The 21649-nt window shown below is 51.2% G+C and overlaps 6 protein-coding genes across 6 annotated transcripts; 3 read left to right on the forward strand and 3 right to left on the reverse strand.

The window, feature by feature from the left end:
• Window positions 1-244: 244 nt before the first annotated feature.
• kin1 (putative serine/threonine protein kinase Kin1) lies at window positions 245-4162 on the reverse strand. The gene is made up of 3 exons (XM_073720991.1): window positions 3432-4162; window positions 2743-3370; window positions 245-2685 (listed from the first exon to the last, which is right to left on the reverse strand). Exons 1-3 carry the CDS (start codon window positions 4053-4055, stop codon window positions 752-754), a joined length of 3186 nt encoding a protein of 1061 aa, XP_073576361.1. The 5' UTR covers window positions 4056-4162; the 3' UTR covers window positions 245-751.
• An 800-nt stretch (window positions 4163-4962) lies between these two features.
• On the forward strand, window positions 4963-7618 carry BJY04DRAFT_74752 (putative G-patch domain protein). Its single transcript, XM_073720992.1, has 2 exons — window positions 4963-5368; window positions 5427-7618. Exons 1-2 carry the CDS (start codon window positions 5163-5165, stop codon window positions 7411-7413), a joined length of 2193 nt encoding a protein of 730 aa, XP_073576362.1. The 5' UTR covers window positions 4963-5162; the 3' UTR covers window positions 7414-7618.
• A 296-nt stretch (window positions 7619-7914) lies between these two features.
• Window positions 7915-9329, forward strand: BJY04DRAFT_177888 (uncharacterized protein). The gene is made up of 3 exons (XM_073709654.1): window positions 7915-7937; window positions 7995-8939; window positions 9013-9329. Exons 2-3 carry the CDS (start codon window positions 8436-8438, stop codon window positions 9145-9147), a joined length of 639 nt encoding a protein of 212 aa, XP_073576363.1. The 5' UTR covers window positions 7915-7937; window positions 7995-8435; the 3' UTR covers window positions 9148-9329.
• Window positions 9280-14622, reverse strand: BJY04DRAFT_228374 (ABC-2 type transporter-domain-containing protein; the record flags this gene model as incomplete). The annotated part of the gene is made up of 8 exons (XM_073718830.1): window positions 9280-9845; window positions 9943-10568; window positions 10615-11015; window positions 11065-12495; window positions 12554-13380; window positions 13443-13520; window positions 13651-13695; window positions 13746-14622. 8 exons carry the CDS (start codon window positions 14620-14622, stop codon window positions 9622-9624), a joined length of 4509 nt encoding a protein of 1502 aa, XP_073576364.1. The 3' UTR covers window positions 9280-9621.
• Window positions 14623-18099: 3477 nt separating this feature from the next.
• Window positions 18100-19484, forward strand: BJY04DRAFT_74823 (ribosomal RNA processing 1 family protein). The gene is made up of 3 exons (XM_073720994.1): window positions 18100-18233; window positions 18294-18401; window positions 18491-19484. The coding sequence occupies exons 1-3, from the start codon at window positions 18185-18187 to the stop codon at window positions 19297-19299; spliced, it is 966 nt and encodes a 321-aa protein (XP_073576365.1). The 5' UTR covers window positions 18100-18184; the 3' UTR covers window positions 19300-19484.
• Window positions 19485-21570, reverse strand: BJY04DRAFT_74819 (putative sphingosine kinase (SphK)). The gene is made up of 3 exons (XM_073720993.1): window positions 21158-21570; window positions 21044-21100; window positions 19485-20979 (listed from the first exon to the last, which is right to left on the reverse strand). Exons 1-3 carry the CDS (start codon window positions 21285-21287, stop codon window positions 19670-19672), a joined length of 1497 nt encoding a protein of 498 aa, XP_073576366.1. The 5' UTR covers window positions 21288-21570; the 3' UTR covers window positions 19485-19669.
• Window positions 21571-21649: the final 79 nt, after the last annotated feature.

A 21649-nucleotide genomic window follows, 5' to 3' on the forward strand; every position in this document is an offset into this window, starting at 1 on the left:
ATTGCTGGATTGTGGTGCTAAGACCACACCCTATGCTCGGGAACCTACTGTTTTTACCAGTAAATAAAAGTTAACCCCAAGTAAATCCAGCGACAATACTCAAGGAGCTTCACCTAGTGCTTTCAATGTGATAATTATATATTTGAATAGAGAAAACTCTCACGAGTCCAACAGTACAAATTTTATTTAATCATCTGCTGTGGTAGCTGTGTAATCTAGTTTTGAAATTTTGAGAGAAAGTTGTTGATATTTATAACTTGGATGACAAATAGCTGACTACGTATCTCACCGCCTTCTGCTTACACCATTACTCAACTCGCAGAATAAATTAACTGACTAGAGAGCGCTCTGTTTTCCTCTCTATCACTCACAAGATGAAGCAGGTAAAAATCTGGCGAAACTCAAAGCTAACCCTCTATAGCCCTCGAAGACGGCAGTGATAAGCCAATCAAGTGGACACCCAAAACTATAGGGGAGGAAATGCAATCGACAATTGTACACGGCTAGGACAAGTCACATGATGATAACAGCCCGTCACTATAACTACATGCTGATGAGCCAGCTAGTAGGGATGCACACCAAAAGCCATCAATCCCACGCACGTACAATCACTTGAATCAACGAGTAGTAGTAAGAGAAACAAGAGAGAATAGAAAATGTCATGCTCATGTATAACTGTCATGTCAACCTGGCTTGCGCGTTACCTAGATGAAACCTCATGTCGCTGATGCACATGCCTCGCTCGAATTTATTAAAGTCGCAGGGCGTCCAAGATCTTCTTGGCCATCTCCCGATATTGCCACATGCCTCCAGACACCTTTTTGAATTGAATACCGTGGAGAGAGAACAGCGGCACTTTGACGATGAGAATCTCAAATCGAAGAACCAAGTTTCCACCTGTGTCGCTTTGAACTCGGGTAGTGGTCTCGCCAACTACACGATCACCGCTGGCTGTGTTTGTATCGCGTGTCTCCAGGTACTCATCCGAGGCCTCGGAGTTGGACACGAAGCTGCGATCCGGCGCTCGCTGGCGACGGCGGGATGCGTTTCGAATCTCCTCCCGATTATCGTCGTGGTTAAGCAAGCCTCCAAAGCTGATTCGGCGACGGTGACCAGAAACCTGGCCTTGTCGTTCAGGACTTGGAGGTCCATTATCAACGACCTTGTCCAGCTCAATGCTGGGTGCATGTCGGCAGCTAAAGCCGCCTTTGATTTCCTCATACTCGACGGCAAGCTGTTTCAGGACCCGAATAATATCGGCCCGGATAAAAGCCAGCGGTTTGCTGCTAGTAGTAGAAACACTGAAAAGGCCCTTAAGATAGACGGGCTTCGACAAATCTTCCTCGTTTGCACTTTCCAAGGCAGCCCCTGGTCCAGAAACTTCCCCATCTGTCTCCTCGGGGACGTTGGCCTCTCTCGCGGCATCTCGTCGAGCTCTGCGAGCCTGGATGCTTTCACGTCGAGCATGACCCAGGGACATCGTTCGCGTAGCGTGCGTACGCGGCGCTTTTTGCTCTCGTCCTGGTGTCGAATCCTTGGGCACGGTTGTTGATTGTTCCGAGCCGCTCGTTTGCGGTGGTTGGTTGGTCGCATCGGCATCGGTTCGGCGGGTCCGACGATGCCGGGGCTCAGCTGAGCTAACACTGGTGGACCTTTCCAAGAATTTATTAGATCGTGAGGCCGGCTCTGTCGATCCAGGGGTCTTGAGGAGGTCCTGATGATGAGGCTGACTACCTGTTGATGGTATCGCGGTTGGAGATGGGTCGGCGCGACGGTTTCTCCGCATACTGAATCCTCTTGAAAGAGGCGAAGCAGAGTCAGCCGGTGGCTGCACACTGAGAGAAGGAGCATTAGGGCTTGCAATCCTTGATCGTTCACGATCCCGGCTACGGTCCTTTGTTCTCCGAGTGCTGAACCGTCTGAGAAGACCCGCTGCAGTGCTTTCTTTCTTAGCAGGGGTCTCTGGCTGGGAGGCGGCAGGGCTGTGCGAGGCTTGCCCTTGCTGCGATGCTAGCCCGATATTCTTCATGCCTTCCGTGATATCGTCATCACCATGAGTGCGCGCGCGTGGACGTGATCGTCTTCCTGTATCTTTCTCCCCCGGCACTTGATACTGATTTGTATGAGCGGCTTCCGGGGCTGGCAGATCTGGTACCTGAAGCAGCGCGTCGCCCGGAGCTTGAGGGATGGCGAGGGCGCCTGGGTTAGTTTCGCCTTTTTCTCTGTCCAACTTCTCTTTGACGAGGTAGTACACAGACAGTAGTGGACTATAGGCGTTCAGAGGGTCATTTCCTAGTTGAACGGCTTCTGCTGAAGGGGCTGAGAGTGTGTCTTTGCTGGCCGAGTTGCGTCGCTTGTAGAAGTCAAAGACGCCCCGCTTCTTATCGGTATATGTAGGAGCTGCCTGTTCACGGGCATTGAGCGCAATGGCATGCTGGTAATCTTCAGACTCGATGATTTTGGTAAGTTGCGCGGCGATGTAGTCGGGCGGCCCGAAATCGAATCCAGTCATTTTCTCAATCACCTCCGCGTCCAATGGAAGCTGTAGAGGTTCACGAGTTGGAAGGTGGTTATCTGGGATTCCGCTGAACCCCTTGTTCATCCACGGGTGGTTCATAATCTCTGCAAGGCTTGCACGCTGCTTAGGATCCGTAACAAGCATGCGAGAGATGATGCTGCGGCATTCTAGAAAGCATTCTCATCAGCTTTGACAACACTGGTTACAACGAGAGAGCAACTTACCATGACTAAGCCCGGGCGGATACTCAAAGACACCCTGCTTGATCTTCGCATGGAGCTTTGGCATGCTCTGATCATCGAAGGGCACTTTCCCGCACACCAGGACATATAGGACGATCCCAAAGCTCCAAACATCCACTTCTGGTCCAGTATATTGTCTTGCCTGGAGCAATTCCGGGGCCGCAAAGTAAAGACTGCCGCAAAATGTCTTCAAGAGACTCCTCGGAGAAAACAAATTGCTGAGACCGAAGTCGATGATTTTGATATCTCCAGTCTTGCTAATCAAGATGTTTTCAATCTTCAGGTCTCGGTGCACAATGCTGTTGCGGTGGCAGTAATCCAGCGCACTGGCAATTTGGCGCGCAAATTTCCTGGCTTGTTTCTCCTTCAGCTTACCGTGGGAGATGATGTAGTCCAGCATCTGACCACCATTGACAAGCTCGAAAAGCATATACCAGTGGTAATTTGTGCGTACTACATCTCGCATACCACAGATATAAGGGTGATTCACGAGACTGACGATAGCTGCCTCACGGGCAGTACGTATCTCTTTTGAGCGGTCCGCCCTTTCAGCCTCACGGGCACTTCTGTGCTCCTCAGTGGACTGTCGAGGCACAATCTTGATAGCGACCTGCATAAGACAATTGATTAACGAGAGCACCAGCACTTTACAGTTGGGGAGTATAGCTCACCTGTTCACCGGTCTCTAGATGCTTCCCAACCTTGACCTTTCCCATACTACCTGCACCCAACGTTTTCCCCAGTGACCATTGGCCCGTCGGCGTTGCGATCATTGTGCGCCGTTTTGGCTGGCTCGGATTGGCTGGGTGCAAGTGATGCCCAGAAGAAGAGTGGGAATGTCCTGCACCCCCATCTCCCGCCCCCGGTCCCGAAGATGTCATATCTATACTGTCGCGCTGATGGCTTCTGACCGAAAGAGTTCTCTGGGGTTTGGTCGAGGACTCTGTACGGTGAGAGGTCGACGGGCGCTCCTGTGAGCGTTCTCTCGAATGGTCTCGGTCGCGACGGGAGGAGGGCTGTTGGGTACCCCTGGAGGACTCAAAATCCCGACGGGCTATAGTGTCGAAAACGGCGTGGTTGGTAGGAGGTCTGCGGTCGTACGACTGCGATTTGGAATAGGAGTGGCGGTTTGAAGAGTGACTATTATGGATTGGAGAAGGCTGGGATGCCGTCGCGGGCCTCGTAGCAACACTTCGAGTACGATGAGGGGTGTCCGATGGGGCAGTTCCATAGGATGGCGGCCGGGAGGAGGTGGAGTGGCTGCGAGCGACGGCAGAGCCAGCGCCGGCGGACATCACGAAGAAGAGGAATCTCGATGGAAAGAGCGCAAAATCAACAACAATTCAAGCCTGATCGCTCAGATCGAGATTGTCGCCGATGAACTCGAATTTGGGGGGATGGGGCCCAACGAGGACGTGATTGAGATGACCGGTCGGGGGAGCGAGTGGGGGAGAGAGGTGCCGTTGCTGACAACAGCCCAAGGAAAGTGATCGTCGCGGGCCAAACCGTTCACAGAGACTCCATCGGCAAAAGCGATTCTGCAGAGGACAGAAGGGAGTCAAGGATTGAGATGGAAGGAGGGGGAGAGAGGGTTGGAGTGGAGGTGAAAGAGCGGGCATGAAAGGGGAGTTGTTGTGGAAAGCGAGAGCAGATGGGTAAGGTTGTGGTGACGAGGATGGATGCGGCTGCGGAGAAACACATGAAGGGAAACTGGGCCAGGGACCGCAACCATCCATCATCCTACTCTACTTCTATTTCTTACTTCATTTTAGCTCAATCGTAATAGATTAAAGCACCTATTGCTTCTATGTTTTCCCAATACATCATGCGGTCAGCATGAGACCCATGACAAATGGCATAAATACATATATATTAGTAGCCACCCTACCATCCAAAACACTTACTCGACCTCGCGCCTGATGCCCGGTTCTGCTTGAAATGGCCCTATCACTTTGGGCACTTACGAGTGTCATTCATCTTAGAACGCACAGAGGCTAGTAGAATCACGAGTGGCTGGGAGAGCTCCAGCTGATGCATCACGGAGCTCTGCAGCTGTTGCCCGATCGATTTGCAATCATCTGTCGTCCCATCAGCGGATTCGCTGCTTGTCGAATCTTTGAAACAAACATGGAGCCTGTACGACTAGCTGATGCAAGAGTAAAATTATTTGCCTAGGATGAAGCATTTGAGCAACATCTGATGGCCCTAGTACATACAGTAAACAAGCCACACCCGTGGCGGTGCTTGATGTCTTTTCCGACGTCACATGTTCTGGCCCTCCGTCTTCCAGCCAGCCTGAACTTGTTCTTTTTCTGAAACTGTACCCCCCCTCGCCCTATAACTATTCTCCAATGATCCACCAGTATTCGCCATGATTGACCTCTATACCTGAAGTCACGACAATGGCCAGCAAAAGAACCCGCGCAGCTTTCGAAGCCGACTTCCAGGCTCAACAATCTCCGTACGCCTTCTATGGAACGCCCCTACCTGCACTTGAAGCAGGCGCCCGAGACGACGGGTCGTACGTGCCGGTCTGGAAGCAGGAAGTAACAGATGACCGGGGAAGGAAACGCTTACACGGCGCCTTCACCGGTGGATTCAGTGCCGGGTGAGCCCACGATTCATCGACCTGCTTGGACAACCCACTAAAATGGTGCTCTCCCCAGATACTTCAACACGGTTGGATCGAAAGAAGGATGGGCGCCCGCAACTTTTGTGTCTTCGCGACAGAATCGGGCCAAGGATGCACCCAAACAGCGCGCGGAGGATTTCATGGACGAGGAGGATATCCGGGAGGCAGAGGAGGCGCGGAACCTCCAGACAAATGAAGAATACTCGGGCTTTGGATCTACGGCAAATGATGCGACGCGTCGAGGGGCATTGATGGATGTCTTCAAGGCGACGGGCGATACTATCGGTGTGAAACTCTTGAAAAAGATGGGATGGCGGGAAGGCCAGGGTATCGGGCCCAAGATCAGACGGAAAGCCAACTTGGGAGATCTTGCACGTCCAGGGGATGATGCAGACAAAACATATCTTTTCGCCCCGGAAAACCCACCGATGGTTACGTTTAATCGAAAAACCGATCACAAGGGACTTGGATTTGAAGGCGAAGCGCGCCTTGACTCTCGCCAGGACGAACGTGACGGCTCTGACGAAGAGGTTGACCCATTTTTCGGCAAGCGCCTCATCACACAAGGTATATCAAAGCAATCCAAGCCTCAGAAGCCACGGCGAGGAGCGTTCGGCGTTGGTGTTCTTAACGATACTGGTTCGGACGATGAAGATCCATATTCGCTTGGTCCTCGGATCTCATATAACCGGATAATTGGCGGTGACAAGAAGAAAAAAACCAAGACGAAATCTACGGATGACATGAGATCCGCATTGGCCTCATCCAACCCTCTGTTGAGCAATAAACCGGTTTTTATTCCTAAGAAAACACTGGCTGCCAAAGGCGCCACAGGCTTCAGAAAATGCCATGATGGCCGTCTGCCCCTCGATGGCTTTTTACTCGCGGATGGAATATCGACCCTCTCGCTATCGTCGGACAAGAAATATGCGCCGCCGGAAATCCCCAAAGACTGGAAATCCACGAAATCACCATCAAAGCAGCAAAATCCTTCGGACTACGTTTCTACGGCAGACGCAGCCAGAGCGTCCACTCTAGACCCGGCATCACGAGCTGCACTATTAGGAGAAGATCAATTGCCATCAAAGTCCATCTTTGATTGGATGACGCCCGAAGGCCGAGCAAAGATTGCGAAGCTTACCGGGAAAACGGATTTACCGCCAGCCCTTGGCGAGAGGGCCCCGAAAGGCTTCGAGCTCTCGGATTCGCAAAAACAAAAGGATTTGTGGGATCTTGTGCCCAGACTGGACAAACTAGTGGCCGTCCAAGCTCTGACGCGCGCCGCTAGCGGCTGGATGCCGTACGCGGAAGACGAAGCAAAACGCACCCGCTACCGCACGTTTCTCGAGATCCGAGCAGGCCTTCGAGATAACCTCCCAGACCGCGTACCGGGCTCCAGCACAGATGAATGGGTTACAGAGATGACGGAGTTCGCGCGAGCAGCGGAAGTCTTCAAACCCGTGTCAGGCGTGATGGCATCGCGATTTACATCCGCCTCTTCAGGCCCCAAGACGACGTCCGACGAGGCAGAAACTAGCTCAGACACGCTACTAAGTAAGCCCAGCGACAAGCCAGAGGACCCAGCGATCGCGGCCGCGAAAATTGGCATGTTCGGCCCGATGACACGCACCACCATCTCCTTCTACCCCACCCGTTTATTATGCAAAAGGTTCAACATCAAACCTCCCAGTCATGTCCAGGTCGACCCGGGAGACCCGTCCAGCACTTCTTCGTCAACAAGCCGCTTCCAGTCCTCGGGTTACCAGACTGATACTCGACCAAAGGAATTGGTGTCAAAGGATGTCATGAATCAGCTTATGCTTGAAGCTGGTGGGGGCGGAGCGATGGGCCCGGCGCGTGGAGACTCTGCGTCGCCAATGCACGCGGCCCCAGCGGCGAAGCGGGAACCAGTTGTTATCGAAGCGGATCGCAACGATGCGGTTGAGGGCGAACGGCCCGGCGAGGCTGTCTTCAAGGCAATATTCGGCAGTGATGACGAAGACGAAGATGAGGAAGAGTAAGGGTAGAAGAGTTGTTGACCGTGCCGCACTAGTTCTCTGTAAAATAGTAAACAGGAGATAGAGCACCATGAAAGTACGAAAATCAGAGACCGCATAGATAGTGACTGTACCATCATGCCATAGACTCTCTTGTGAACAAGAATTCTGGCTCTTTCCTTCTGCTAATGATTACACGGCAGTGCAGGTGGTGAGACTCTGATTGCGAAGCGTGAACCACGGAACTTTCTTTCAACGCTGGGTATATTTGGACTGCCCTGCTCCTCTCGTTCCTTTTTCCCCTCACCCACTTTTAGCTAAGTTACTGACTTATCTCCAGCGGTCCAGCCTCGTCATCAAGCGAATAATCGCGGCATTTTCTCATGCAATCAGTTTATTTTTGGGTTTGATTAATCTATTTCGCTTTTCGCCCCCTCTTCCTCTACTCTCCTTCTCGGTTTTCGCCGCTCTTTGTTCTATCTTTACCTCTTCGCCTATCTATGTATCGAGGTCGCAACTGATGGAGTTGACTGTTTCCCTCCAAGATGGTATGTACATTTTACTGCTCAAGCTTGAATGCCGTGCCCACCGACACTCAATCAAAGCAATAAAACCAATCTCTGATACCAACCCAACAACAGGGCTGCTGCTTCTCCTCGTCTCGTGACACCGCTCCCGACGCTCAACCTCCAGGAGATCACCACCACAACCCCGACGCCGCAACCGCACCCTCACCCCATCCCCCCTCAGCCCTATACCACACGCCATCATCGTCCTCCCGCCATCGCCATGACCACAGCCCCAACCACAGACCCCCGCTTCATCCCCACGGCGCATCCTCCTCATCCCGCAACCGCAGTCACAACCGCCGCCGCGCTGTCGCATTAACCGAACATATCAACGCCCCCATCCACCCGCACGAATGGAACAGCAAGCGACGGCGCTGGACCCGCTCCCTCCTCGACCAGGAGCGTCGCGAGTTCTTCGAGACAAGGGTTACAGGGCGCGCGGAGGTTTGGGCTGCGCTTGCGACGGCGATTTCCCTCATGCAAGCTGGAGACTTGGCTACGGCGCAGAGTATCGTTGATGCGGCTGGGGTTACGGTTCCGACGGGGGATCTTTGTCAGGGGTGCTATGACGAGAGAGGGGTGCTTTATCGGTTGCCGAGGTGCATCGTTAGTGATCCGGAGAATATAGTTGTGAGTAATGGGAAGGGGGTTGATGGGGAGGGAGATGAAGATACGGGATCTGAGAGTGGGAGTGGTGGTGAGCATGGTGGGGAGGATGTAGATGTGGGATTTGAGACGGATGATCGGAAACTTGGGCTGGGCTTGGGTGTTGGCGAGGCCGCGTCGGGGGATGAGTTGATTGGGGAGGATAATGAGCGGGAGAGGGAGCGGAGGAGGGACGAGAAGGGGAAGACGAGTGAGCGGGATTTGATCAGGGTGAAGGCGAGGTTGAGTGATCGGGATGGTGGTGATGTTGTTGTTTCTGTGGGGAAGAATCAGAATGTTGGGTTTATTGCGAGGAAGGTGCAGCAGGAGGTTGAAGTGAGTTTTTTTTACCTATCCCTAACCATATATTGTCTGCGATAGTGAGGAACGATGCTGACGGAACCTATAGTTACCCAGAACCCAGCGCGTACGCATCGTCTACCTAGGGAAGATGCTCAAGGAGCATACGCCCCTCGTCGACCAGGGTTGGAAACCGGGAAATCTGGTCAATGCTCTTGTTGTCGCTCGACGACCATCTTCTTAGCCGATGGCCTTCCCACACCTCGTTATCATTAAGGAACCAGTCCACATCGAATCACGATCTACAAATGACGCTTCTACGAGTCACGATGTCAGCTGTCAACATTTCACCGCATTGCATAATACCCCTTCTCAGCAATTTGTCTTTGTTGTCTTTTGTTCGTTTTTACTCTCAATTTAGTTTGATACCTATACCCTACTTCTCCAATCATAGTGCGAACTTCTCAATATGAGAATATTAAATATCTGCATTAAAACTTATATACTCTATGAAAGATGCACCGGAGCTGTCGGCGTAGATCGAAGAAAAGAAGAAAAGATTATTAAACCACAAAACCACCACAGATATACACTCACAAATATTGAATGAAACAAGAAAAAAAAAGTAAAATAACGACCGACCCATCCCCTCCCTTCCTTCCTCCTGTCATTCCCAACCCGAAGCTGTACAATGGAAGCTGTGAACAGTAAGCTGAACCTAGTACAACCTTCCATTCTCCGCCTCCCTCCCCTTCGGCGTCTGTCCAGACCTCCTCTTGAACACCCGACACACAAACTGCGCTCCCTGCTTAACACCCCTTACCAGACTAGTCGGGTTCCAGTGTCGAACACGGAAGATGTAGTAAAGCATCACGGTGCCGAAGATGTTGAAGCCGATGTACGCCCAGCCAATGCCCCAGTTGCGCCAGCGTTCGCTGTAGACTAATTCACGAGTTGTTAGCTAGGGTTCCAATACTAGGTGGTTTGAATAGCAGAAGGTAAAAAGAGAAGGGGAAGCGATGAGCTGTTGAGAACTTACAGATATTCACGCCAGCAAGGTACTGATCTGCGTTATTGAGGCCACAGTACTGGCAGTCCGAGGTTGCGGCGGGGTTGTAGAGGGTTCCTGGCGCGGATTGCAGGAAGGCATCCATGTACTCGCCGCAGGTCTGTCCGCTGGGTGGATTGAAGATGCTCAACTCTTCAGAGGCACACTCAATAGCTCGTCCGTGTAAGCCCGTCGCTGTAATACCCGCAATTAGGTACGTGAGTGGGGACACTCGATACATGAAGATCCAGAATCCTGGGAGGGCGTTGGGGGGCTGCATGACACCGTTGAAGACGAGTGTTAGCATGAACATGAGCGTTGCGATTGTGCCGCCTGTCTCTGCGTCAGGTAGAGCGGAGATAACCAGGTTCGCAAAGGTGGAGGTGAAGATAAAGAATTGGACGATGTATAGAAGCATCAGGCCTTCGCGGTGGGGTGCTTGATCTGCGCCGTACACGGGGAAGTAGTAGCATGCCCAGGCGAGGATGCCGGAGAGGATCTGCCAGGGGAGTTCGACCACGACGTTGGCGATGATGAAGGCTGCCCAGGAGTAGGCTTTTGAGGGCCTCTCGCGAACTTCGTAGAGGGAGCGTTGAACGACGAATTTGGGCATAATTCTGAGAGCTGTTAGCTTGTGTATGCGAGTATGCAAGGGTTACGTACTGTTGCACTAGCGTGGAGAAGATCGATGTGAGCATGAAGGCGCTAAAGAGAACGTCTTGGAAGCCTTGCTGAGAGCTGTCGGGTTGGAAGAAAGTGAAGCCAATAAAGAGGGCAGAAGCAACAGCCAGGACCACTTTTGCCCAGATGTAGACGGGCTCGCGCCAATATTGCTGATATACACGTTGGGTCACATGCCAGAGCTGGTTGGTGAAGGGCATGGCGTATTCTTGATGCGAGTTGCTGTCCTCTTCCGATGGAGCTGAGGCCCTATCTTTGTGGATACGCTCGATCTCGCTCTGGATGTCTTTAGACTCGGCACTTTCTTTCCATACGATTGGCCAGTCCTGGTTAGACTTTCCAGAAGCGCCGGCTCCAATGATCTCCAGTATGTACTCCGCGGGCTGGGAAGGGTTAGTATCTGAAATAGTATGCGGATGGGTGAGGACTGACATTCTCGGACGAGCCACAAGGCCGTGCTCCGTTCTTCTCAAAGTAATCGAGTAAGGTACGAGACTCTTCTCCAATATCTCCAAAGTAAACGGTTCTGCCTCCTTTAGCCAAGAACAGAAGACGATCGAATTGTTGGAACAGCATAGCGCTAGGTTGGTGGATAGTGGATAGCACTGCTTGACCGTGGTCTGCAAGCTTCCGCAAAAAGGCGCAAATTGACCAAGAGCTTTGGGAGTCCAATCCACTAGTCGGTTCATCAAGGAAAATGAGCAATGCAGGTTTAGCAGCAAGCTCAACGCCGATTGTCAACAGCTTACGCTGCTCCACGTTCAAGCCCTCTCCAGGTGTACCAACGATTGCGTCCGCAAAATCCTGCATGTTAAGCATTTCAATAACCTCTTCGACGTACTTGTACTTCTCCTGCTTAGACGCTGTCTTTGGTTGACGAAGGATTGCACTAAAGCGCAATGCTTCCCTCACGGTAGTTGTAGGCAGATGTAAATCCTGTTGCTGCACGTAACCTGTTTTTCGCTGGAAGCTTGTATCAAGTGGCTTGCCATCAACAAACATGTCGCCAGTGACAACACCAATAGAGACTCGCTTTGCAAGTACGTCAAGAAGAGTCGTTTTACCCGCACCCGAAACACCCATCAAAGCTGTCAGAGTGCCGGGTTTGACCCAGCCGGAAACATGGTCCAAGAGTCGGCGCTGGCCACCTTTGACGGGAATATCATAACATACATCTCTCCAGGTAAACACACTATGTTGCTCTGGAATTGCAGAGGTATCTGGGTCCACTTCAGTAGGCTTTTCGGCAAGAGTCGTGTTCTCAGGCGGAGCATCTCCTTGGGCCTTGTCGAGGTTGCGCATTTGGGGCGGTACGTGACCGCGGCGGAAAACGAGGAATTCAGCCTTCGAAGATGTTGCAGAGTTAAGTTCCGTGGCTACCAGATAGATCACAGTGAAGAATATCCAGAACGCCATCAGGATACCAAAGTTCCTCCATTCGTGGTCGTACGTGTATCGATACTGCGAGTAGATGAAAGCATCTCCTGAGACGGTCCTTTCTCCTGCGACGGCACCTCGAACGGAACAAACGAAGTTGTCCCCACTCAAGTTAGGATAAGGGGGCACGAACTGTGAGCATTCAAACCGCCTGCCGTGAAACTCGTTGGCTATCATGGCTTCGAACGTATAGAAGACCGGGTTGATCCATCTGATCCAGCTAAACCAAGGGACGTCGGACATTTGCGGTGTGGGAATCACGAAACCAGTATAGATGACGATGGCTAGAACCATGACTCCAGCCATAGACATCGCTTGCGATAGTGTCTTTGTCGAGGCTGCTAGAGTGCGGAAAACCGCCGACATGGCAAGCGTACTGATGAACGTAAATAGGAAGAAGATGAAGAATTGGGACGGTGCGTATCGCTACAGTAATCAGCATAAACCGTCCTAGCGTAGAGATGATCAAAGGCTTTCTACTTACCAACCCAGCCATGAAGTAAAATATAACGTTGAAGACGACTGCGGCCACAAACTTGACAGGGATATCGGAAACGATTCCACCAAAAGCTTCGGCGAAAGGATGCACGAAAGCGTACGATGCTTGTTTCTCGACAATCGGCCGCTGGTCGTAGAGAGAATTGATTTCCGTGATACTGATAAGGGCATTCATCAAGACAGCGAAGAACAACGCAGCGCCTTTGCTTTGGAAGCCCGCGGAGGCATTCGGCGTACCATAGTATATGGAACCGATGATGAGCGACATGACAATTCGACCAATAACAGTAGTAAGCGTAGACGGCTTGTCGTTCCAGATCCTCTGATACGCTCGAATTGTGCAGAGCTTAACCTGCATCGGGATCGAAATGATGTAGGGACTCTTGGGTCGAACATGCTTCGCCTGCTTATACCGTTTCACCTGACCAAACGTCTGCTCGGTTTCTCCTCCGGGAGGGAACTCCTCCTGATGATCAGCGAGATCCTGCTGCAGCGCAGCATATTGTGGGCTGTTCTTCCAGTATGTCTCGAACTCTTCAGGTGTTCGCGGGACTTTTTGTTCCATGCCTTCGCGTGCCTTTCGCTCTTGGGGGTTTGTGACTGACGTTAAAAAGTCGCCGGTTGTTTGGCGCGGCGGGCAGTACCAGCCCATCTCGATAAAATACTCTCTTGCGTCGCTGCAGGGTCCGAAATATATCTGCCGACCTTCGTAGAGGACGATGGCTTTGTCGAAGATGTCGTAGATCGCCTGGGAGGCTTGGTAGATTGCCACGGCATGGCATGTGCCGCCGATATTGGCAGAAACTCGCAGCGCTTTGGAGAAACAAACTATTAGCCACAGTTTTCGACCATTAAGGATTTTGCAAGAAATGCACCTTTAGCAAACTCCAATGCACTCGCGGAATCGAGACCTCTGGTGCTATTATCCCATGCTGCGACAGGTGCTCCCGCCACTAGATGTTTGTTAATGACGCCAAATCAACGACTATACCATCAATCTAGAACCTACCAGCCATTTCAGCTATACTATGTGAAAGTTAGCCATTTGGTCATGAGGCCGGTTGGGACAGGCATACCTGACACGCTTTCTCTCACCACCGGAAACACCTCGGATATAATCATCGCCAACTATATGACCGTCAGCATGACAAAGGGACGCGAAGGTCAAGGGAACATACCTTTAGTGTTGTATGTATGAGACAGACCAAAGATAGACATTGCAACCTGGCAGACGTACTTCGCAAATTCCTGTCGGCCAACACCTTGTAGTCGATGATCTGGGGTTCGTGCAGCTGCCGCAAATTCCAGCGTTTGGCCCACTGTAAGGTGAGCAAAGTGTTTGTCCACCTCCTGGTTGTACACAACTTCTCCCTTGTATTCTCGCATCATGGTCTCCATAGAGATACCGCCAAACTCGATATGCGAGTCCTCCCATAGCTTCAGCCCATGTAGTTCGCCACATAGCGACTTCAGAAAGGTTGAACAACCACTACCAGGGCGTCCAAGCACGATTAGCAGTTCGCCGCTCCTGACCAGACCGTTGAAATCCCGCAAGATGTGCCTCTCGGGAGATCGTTTGGTGAGAAGCTCAGGGAGACGCAAGGGTGCCGTAAAAAGGGAAGACACGGTATCTTGGTACTGCAGAGCCGCACCCGACCCAGAGATGTTGAGTTTGCGGAAGGAGATGCCAGTTGATGGTGGGCGAGGGGCACCCTCCTTGTCGAGTTGTTTTATCATCTTGCGAGCCCACTTGTAGTGATCGAATTGGCCGCTGGTGGGGTCAAACGCTGGATCCTCTAGGGCCATTTCATCAACAGTATCCATCCGCTGGAGGCCTTTGCCGCTAGCACCAGAAGCTGATGTCGTACGCTTGGGGAAGTTTGAGGCAATACGAGCCAACTCTGCCCTCCCCTCAGGGTTGATTTCTTCGAACAGAGTAGTATCATCTTCGTAGGCCCTTGAGTTCCTTTGACTGCGATGTGGTAGTTCCTGTATCTCATCCTGCTGCTCTGAGCTCGGATGAGAGCTCTGGCTGAGCTTTTCGTTCTCAGCCATTGCGATGCGCTGCCGAGAGGGCACCGAAATCGGACAAGCCCCTGGAAAGAAAATAAATGGAAAGCTATGAATGGGAAAGAAAGAAAGCGCAGGTCGGTCCAGAGATTATAGATCGTTTGTGGAAAATTACTCCGAAGTTAAGAAGAGCAGCACAGGTAGGACAATGCGACTCCGCAACGGTTATGTATCATCTGACTGGGAAGCAGCGCTTATTTGAATTAAATAGTTCAGACAGTAGACCAACGGCAACGGGTGACAGCGTGTCCGGGGTCATCTCTGTGGACGATTAGACACGTTCCGTGGTTGTCGGTAGGCTGGAGCTCAGGGATTCCGATGCTGTGACTTGCCAATAGGTGCATCCAGCACACCGTGATGTCACGATTCAGGAAATCATTGGGCTTCGTGGTGAAACAACAAATAAGGATACGGAAAAAGAAAAACGAGGGGACCTTACAAGAGAGGGGCCGGACGCAGATGTCGAATCAGGGCAGTGCCGGATGCGGCAAAGAGCATCTCCATTGACCGAAGTAAGGTTACGCTTGTTCGATAGTGCTGACTAGATAATTAGCCTACGTACAATAGTACTCCGTACCTGGCAAGACCCAGGTGCTATATCTGATCTAAATAGTCCTTGATCATGGTGAATGCGAGAAGCCCAGAGTTGTACAAGGAGACATGCCTCGTCGGAAGATGCTCAGCCAAAAAGGTAGACGATAGGAATGCCATCTAGGGGTAGGTAGGTAAACACAACAACGATACCCATGCAACAGTCAAGATTCGCTTCTTGTCCACTGGGTTTGATGATTGGCCATAGTTGGGCGATCGCTGGGGTATATCGGCTCTCGTGTGGTCCGAATCTCCGTTAATCAAACGCAGAGTCTACAGTGGCATGACAAAAGTTTTCGCTATCCTAATTGACCCACATTCCACGCTAGTATAAAAGTAGTTTCCGCCTTCCTAATTAAGCTAGTTCATGAAGCTATCCAGGCCCTTAGTAACTTGTATACCAACCATCTGCTTGGAGAATTGCCTGCACGTGATGAGGCATTGTATGACATAGATTTTGAAGAACCCTCTCATCAATTGCATGCCAGGCCTTTATAGCCGCTTGTATAAGTGACTGCAAAGTATCCTCTGTATCTGGGGCCCTTTCTAGCTCTGGGTAAAGCTCATAGATCTTCGCCTTCATAAGCGCCCATAGATTCTCAATAGGGTTTAAGTCTGGAGAATATGGTGGCCATACCATAACTTCCACGCCCATATCCTGAAGGAGGTCCCGTACGATATAGGCGGTGTGTACAGAAGCTCCGTCATGCATGAAAATATCCCCAGGGCCCAGGATATCAGGTAAAAATGATTCATAAACTCCGCGAATAACCCATGCAGTAACTCCTCCACGAGCAGCTTCAGGATCACCCTCAAGAGGGAGAAGACCAGTCCGTCGATTGAAGCCAAAGGCAGCCTAGAACATCTGCTTCACCCCCTTGCCACAGCGTACTGTATGAACATCTCGTTCTATAATTTGTTGTCTTGGGGATCGAAAGGTGTATATCCTTCGCGCGCCAGCTCCTCGCTCAACAGAGCACTTATCAGACCAGATAACCCGGTAGAAGTCTTCTGCAGTATATCCTGCATAGGTTTGTGCCCATCTTAGTCTCTTCTCTGCATTCGCTGGGGTGATTTCTGGCCGCTCACATTGCTTCCATTTCCGCATATGAAGCGTACGAAATAGGCGCTGAACAGTCCGCACAGAAGGGCTGCTTTGTACAGCCTCAGATAGCTCACGCATCTTAATATGTTGATCTTGCTCTACTAGATCTAGTAGGCGTTGTTGCTCCTCAGTCGAGATCTTCTTAGGGCGCCCAGATCGGGGTGAAGACTTCTGGTTTTTTCGATCATTCTCTCGCTTAATTGTGGAGCGAATAGTTGAATATGGGATGTGAGGATACCGCTGATGGATCATTGTAAAGGTCCACCCAATAGCCTTCAGCTCGCAGAGCCTGGCCCGAGTATCTGGCGATAATTCCTTGCCCCGTCGTCCCATAATAAAGGACTTTGAATAGCTTCACACCAGCTCCAGTACGTCTACGCGTTATTTTGTTAGGCAGAATAACTTTGTCTAGGCCTAATTAGGAAGCGGTAGATAGCTAGTGCTTACTGTGGGTCAATTGGGATAGCGAAAACTTTTGTCATGCCACTGTAGACGGGGCTCTCCGCAGGGATCAGCTGAAAGCCTCGGAACCGGAGATCGACGAAAGGCAAACTCCGGGCATAAAAAGCACTTCTCACCACAGCCATAGTGATAACTGCTTTGCTTGTTTTGCCCAATCAATGTCTTTTACTAGACCATATTGTGCTGCATCTCGTGGAAAAGAAGGCACGAGCAAGCCCTTCAATTTCCGGTTGTTGACTTTAGTGGGCAGCGTGCTAGCTTCTCCAGAACAGTCCAAAAGGATCTCCGGCGGTGTTCACGCTAAAGCAAGACGGCGCGCCGTCAACACCCCACCAGGTCACGTGCAGTTACTCCGTAGCAAATCTTCTCCGATGGTACAAGTTATACTCATGGTAAGCGGATGTACTTATGCGCATAAGATCTAACTCCGACCCGTAGCACAGTCAGATCTCCGAATGTCCACTCCTCAGAGGCTCAGCCCCATCTTAACTTGGCTCCGGTGCACACCGGGCTCTGAACGACCCGAAATCAACCCGGAAAGCGCATGGAAAGAACCCGAATATCTTTTGCCAGCTCACATGTTTTCATAATCTGGCACTGTAAATCGTTCGGGCCCAAAACTCGGGAACACACTCTCCCGAGTCACAAAGACGCCTTACGTGCGTCCCGAGGCCAGAAGAATCGGCTACCTAGTATCATGAAGTTACTGCGTCATGAACAGTATCTGAAGGATTCGGTAGCTGGCCCAAGCAGTGGCAAGCGCAGCCCTAGGGGAGCTGCCAGACGGCGCCAGTGGCTGGCCTGGTACCCCAGACAGCAGGCCGGAAATTTCCCTAACTCTTTACGGACTCGGAAATCACTTTACATCTGAAAATCCTGGCTAGATACGAGGCCCTGCTATTAATATCATCTTCACAATTTTCTGGAGCGGGAAATGGGCGCCCATGCATGTGGCTTCGCGATGCCCGGGTATGACATAGATCCGCCCGGTGTCTTCTGCCTTTCCATGGACAGCCAGTACTCCTGAGTCAGTATATATATCATTAGAGCATACCATAGTATAATCTACAAACTTTAGCTTGGAAACCTCGTGCTCCAGCCTTGGAGGGCAATACTTAGGAACCGACCAATCACAATGGCCTCCCATTCGGTCAAGCAAACAATGCAAACAGTCAAAAAAAAGTTACTTTGGATGCGACGAGGACGACTTCGAAGATAGCAATTGCGACGAAACATACAATCTTCACCCTTAATCTTCGAGATAAATGCTCGCTTGCTTCTCCCTAAGCATCGGCGCAGTCTTCCATATCTTATCCATTAATCAGACCCCAATCAAGTCGACGTTTACAGCCAATTGACTTGAGCCCGCAATTACTTCCCAGCATAAGCATGGCAGATCTTGCGAAAACTCCCTTCGTACGGGAGCTCGCATCAAGCGGTACATAGCCCCATCATAGCAATATTTACACTAGACGTCTAGTACTAACAACCCCTCTAGACAAAAAAATCCGCGACAAAGCCACCGAATCCCTCGGCCTTTTCCTACGCTCAAAAACCGACCTCTCCCTGCTCGAGCTCCTCAAACTCTGGAAGGGTCTTTTCTTCTGTACGCCCATCAACCTTACACACCTCTCCACTCGCACTTCCTTTCTACTTCAAAAGATCAGCTAGCTAACATTTTCGGCCGCCGAACAGGCTTCTACCACTCCGACCGCCCCCTCACACAACAAGCCCTCGCCCGCAACCTCTCCTACACGCTCGTCCCCTCCCTCCCACGCAGCACGGTTCACCGCTTCCTGCGCGCGTTCTGGATCACCATTGGCCGCGAGTGGCATAACATCGATCGCATCCGGTTAGACAAGTATCTGCTGTTGATCCGTTCGTATGTGGGCGTTGCATTCCAGGTCTTCCTAAAAGGAAGCGGCAAGGAGTCGAACTCGAGCACGCAGAACGGGGCGAACAAGAAGCGGAAGAGGGAGGAGAAGGGCTCGAAGAAGAGTAAGAAGAATAAGAAGGGTGGGAAGGCGCAGGAGGATGACGAGGAGGAGGAACAACAACAGTCGACACCTGCTGGATCAGACGATAGCGATTGGACAGACCTGAAAACCTACCTCGATATTATCTCCGAGGGTCCGCTACACCCGTTGAACTTTGATCCCGACCAACCCGCGGCTGATGAGAAGAACGGGATTATTCCTATGCCGCATGGTCCTGACGGGCTGCGCTACCATGTTCTAGATATCTGGATCGATGAGATTGAGAAGGCTATTGAGATTGATGCTGAGACTGGGAAGCCCGTTGGGTCAGTGCCGTTTGAGGTGCTGCTTGGGCCTGTGGAGAGGTTGAGGAAGGACAGTTCGCATAAGCCTGTGAGGGTTAGGGCGCAGGAGACGCTTGATGATGAGAGGTTGGTTGAGTGGGGGGTAAAGGAGAGGAAGAGCGTGGCTATGGAGGAGGAGGATGAAGAGAGTGAGGAGGAGTGGGGTGGATTTGGGGATGAGTGATTAATCGATTTGTTTTAGTATGCATGAGCGAAAAAAAGTGTGTTTCGAGGGTTGTTGATGTTCAAATACAAATACCTTGATAGCTGTCTCGTGAGACTACGAGGCTACGAGTGTCCAGATCATAGAGATGTATTTATATATACCTCCTAATGTCATGCACGAATATACAATACACAACTCAGGTCGAATCCAATAGAGATATTAGAACAACCAAACACAACAACAATACTTCATTCAAAGGTCGTCTGGGTATCATGTGAATAAAGACGACAGGGGTCGAAGAGCGAAAAGTGCGTAGGTTTGTATACAAGAAGAATTAGGATATTAGGGGTACGGCGGCCGCGACAAGCCGTTACGCGTTTTAGGAAGTTTAGGGCCTAGGTCCTGGTGCTTCGTAGAGGTGTCCGGATTTTGAGAGGACCGTGCCCAGGCCCTTGTGAATCTCGACCTGGAAGGCTTCAAAGGGGATCTTTTCACCGTCAACGCTGATGTATCCTTCCTTCTCCCGGGGGGTGAGTCGAAAGGCAAGCGCCTTACGGATGTCGACTTCCGGCATGTCGAAGAATGTGCCCTCCGGGACTTCGGTCATCATTTTGAGAATTCTGGTACGGCTCGTTGTTCCGTCAACGGTGACAATGTCCATGAGACCGTCGTTGGGCACGGAAGCTGGGAAAAAGTTCGTGTCCTTGGACACTATAGCCATGTTTCCGGCAAAGAAGTTGCCAATTGTGTCTCCTCGTACGACTGTCCAATCCGCTGGTAGCTCGTCGAGGACAGTGCCATACTCAAGCTTAGGAAGACCTCCGGATTGTTCGGCATCCTCGGTCCGTTGTGGTGGGGTGCTGTTCACGTATGTGTTGTAGTGGTTCTTGATCGAAGTTTTATCATCCATTACTACCTTGATCGCAAGATCACAAGGGTAGATTGCCCGATGCATAAGTCGCATGAGAAACCCATAGGTAAAGCGGTGAGCTCCCATCCACCGAATGTTATCTGTGCCCAGATCCGAGTCGGCAATGATACCGAAGGATTGTGACAAGAAGGAGAGTGTGCGAGTCTGTCCCTGTGTGACAGACATCAGGTCCATAGGCATGCGAACTCCCTTGACAATTGCCAGGGCTGCAACGGAGACGCTTCCTGTTCCGCACAGGTTCCATGCCATCGCGTTCCCCGAGCCGCAAGGCAACATGGTAACGGCCAATTTCGCCAAAGCCTCCCGGGCGTTCGGCTTCTTCGCGAGACCATTAAAGACTTCGTAGGGCAGGCCGTCTCCAGAACAGCACACAATCGCGTCGTAGGCGCTGATATCAATTTGCTCAGCGAGCTCGGTAGCATGTCCGCCATGTGTTGTTTCCTGCACGTCAAGCTCGCAGTGCGCTGCCGCAAAAACGGGCTCCGCATATGTCCGGTATAATTTCGCCGCGGTCCCCTTGCCGCCAAACGGGTTGATCAGAACTTTAAGTCGTTTATACCGCTGCGCATCTCCGTATGCAAGGTTGAGTAATTTCGAAGACCATATCTCGACGTTCGCTTTCTCCTCCTCAGCGATCGGATATTGTAAGGCGGTTACTGCGATATCGTGCTTGCCCGCGGGCTCCGCGTAGGTGATGGTCAAGCCGGCTGGAGAGACATTCGTGTCGAGGACATTGTAAAGAGAGATGGAGTGGGTGACCTTGTTCGCTGAGGAACTGTAAGCACTACTGTTGCGAGGATCGCTCTACGATCGAGAACGAGCAGAACGTACTGGGTTTGGGAACCAGGCCGCAGCAAGTCCGATCCGACTTACGCATGCTCCGCTCATCTATCAAAGAAGATTGTTAGCCTCAGGTGCTAGTCGCAATCATTGGGTGAGACGTACCAACTATCAAAAGAGAATCGCCCCCTAATGTGAGGGACACCGATTGTCCCACCATCAAAGTCGAATCATGGCCGAGGAGCCGGAGGTGAGCGTCAGATTGACTGGTGCAAGGAACGCTATTGAACGCCATTTTGTTCGAGAACAGACAAGGACAAAGGAAGAATGGAAGTAAAAGCGATGACAAGGTATATACTGAGTCAAGTGAAAAAGAGAGAAGTTAAAAATACAAAAAAGAGAGACCACGGGAGAGTGAGAGGAGATTAAGAGAGCAGGAGGTGGTTGAAGGAGCTGAAGAGGGTGAGATGAGATGGGAGAAGCTAAGACTGCGAATTTCCAGGTCTTGAGGGAGCGATCTTGCGCCCAACGTCTCGGCTATGGAATCAAACCAATCCATGACATTTAAGCAAGCTTTCTTAATGCAATCATTATGTTCGTTATTCAGTCTATTTACCCTATGCCCTTGCGCAGAACTCAGGGCAACTTCATGATCCG

Source organism: Aspergillus karnatakaensis, assembly GCF_047715665.1.
Source record: "Aspergillus karnatakaensis strain CBS 102800 unplaced genomic scaffold BJY04scaffold_3, whole genome shotgun sequence".
NCBI classification, from domain to species: domain Eukaryota; kingdom Fungi; phylum Ascomycota; class Eurotiomycetes; order Eurotiales; family Aspergillaceae; genus Aspergillus; species Aspergillus karnatakaensis.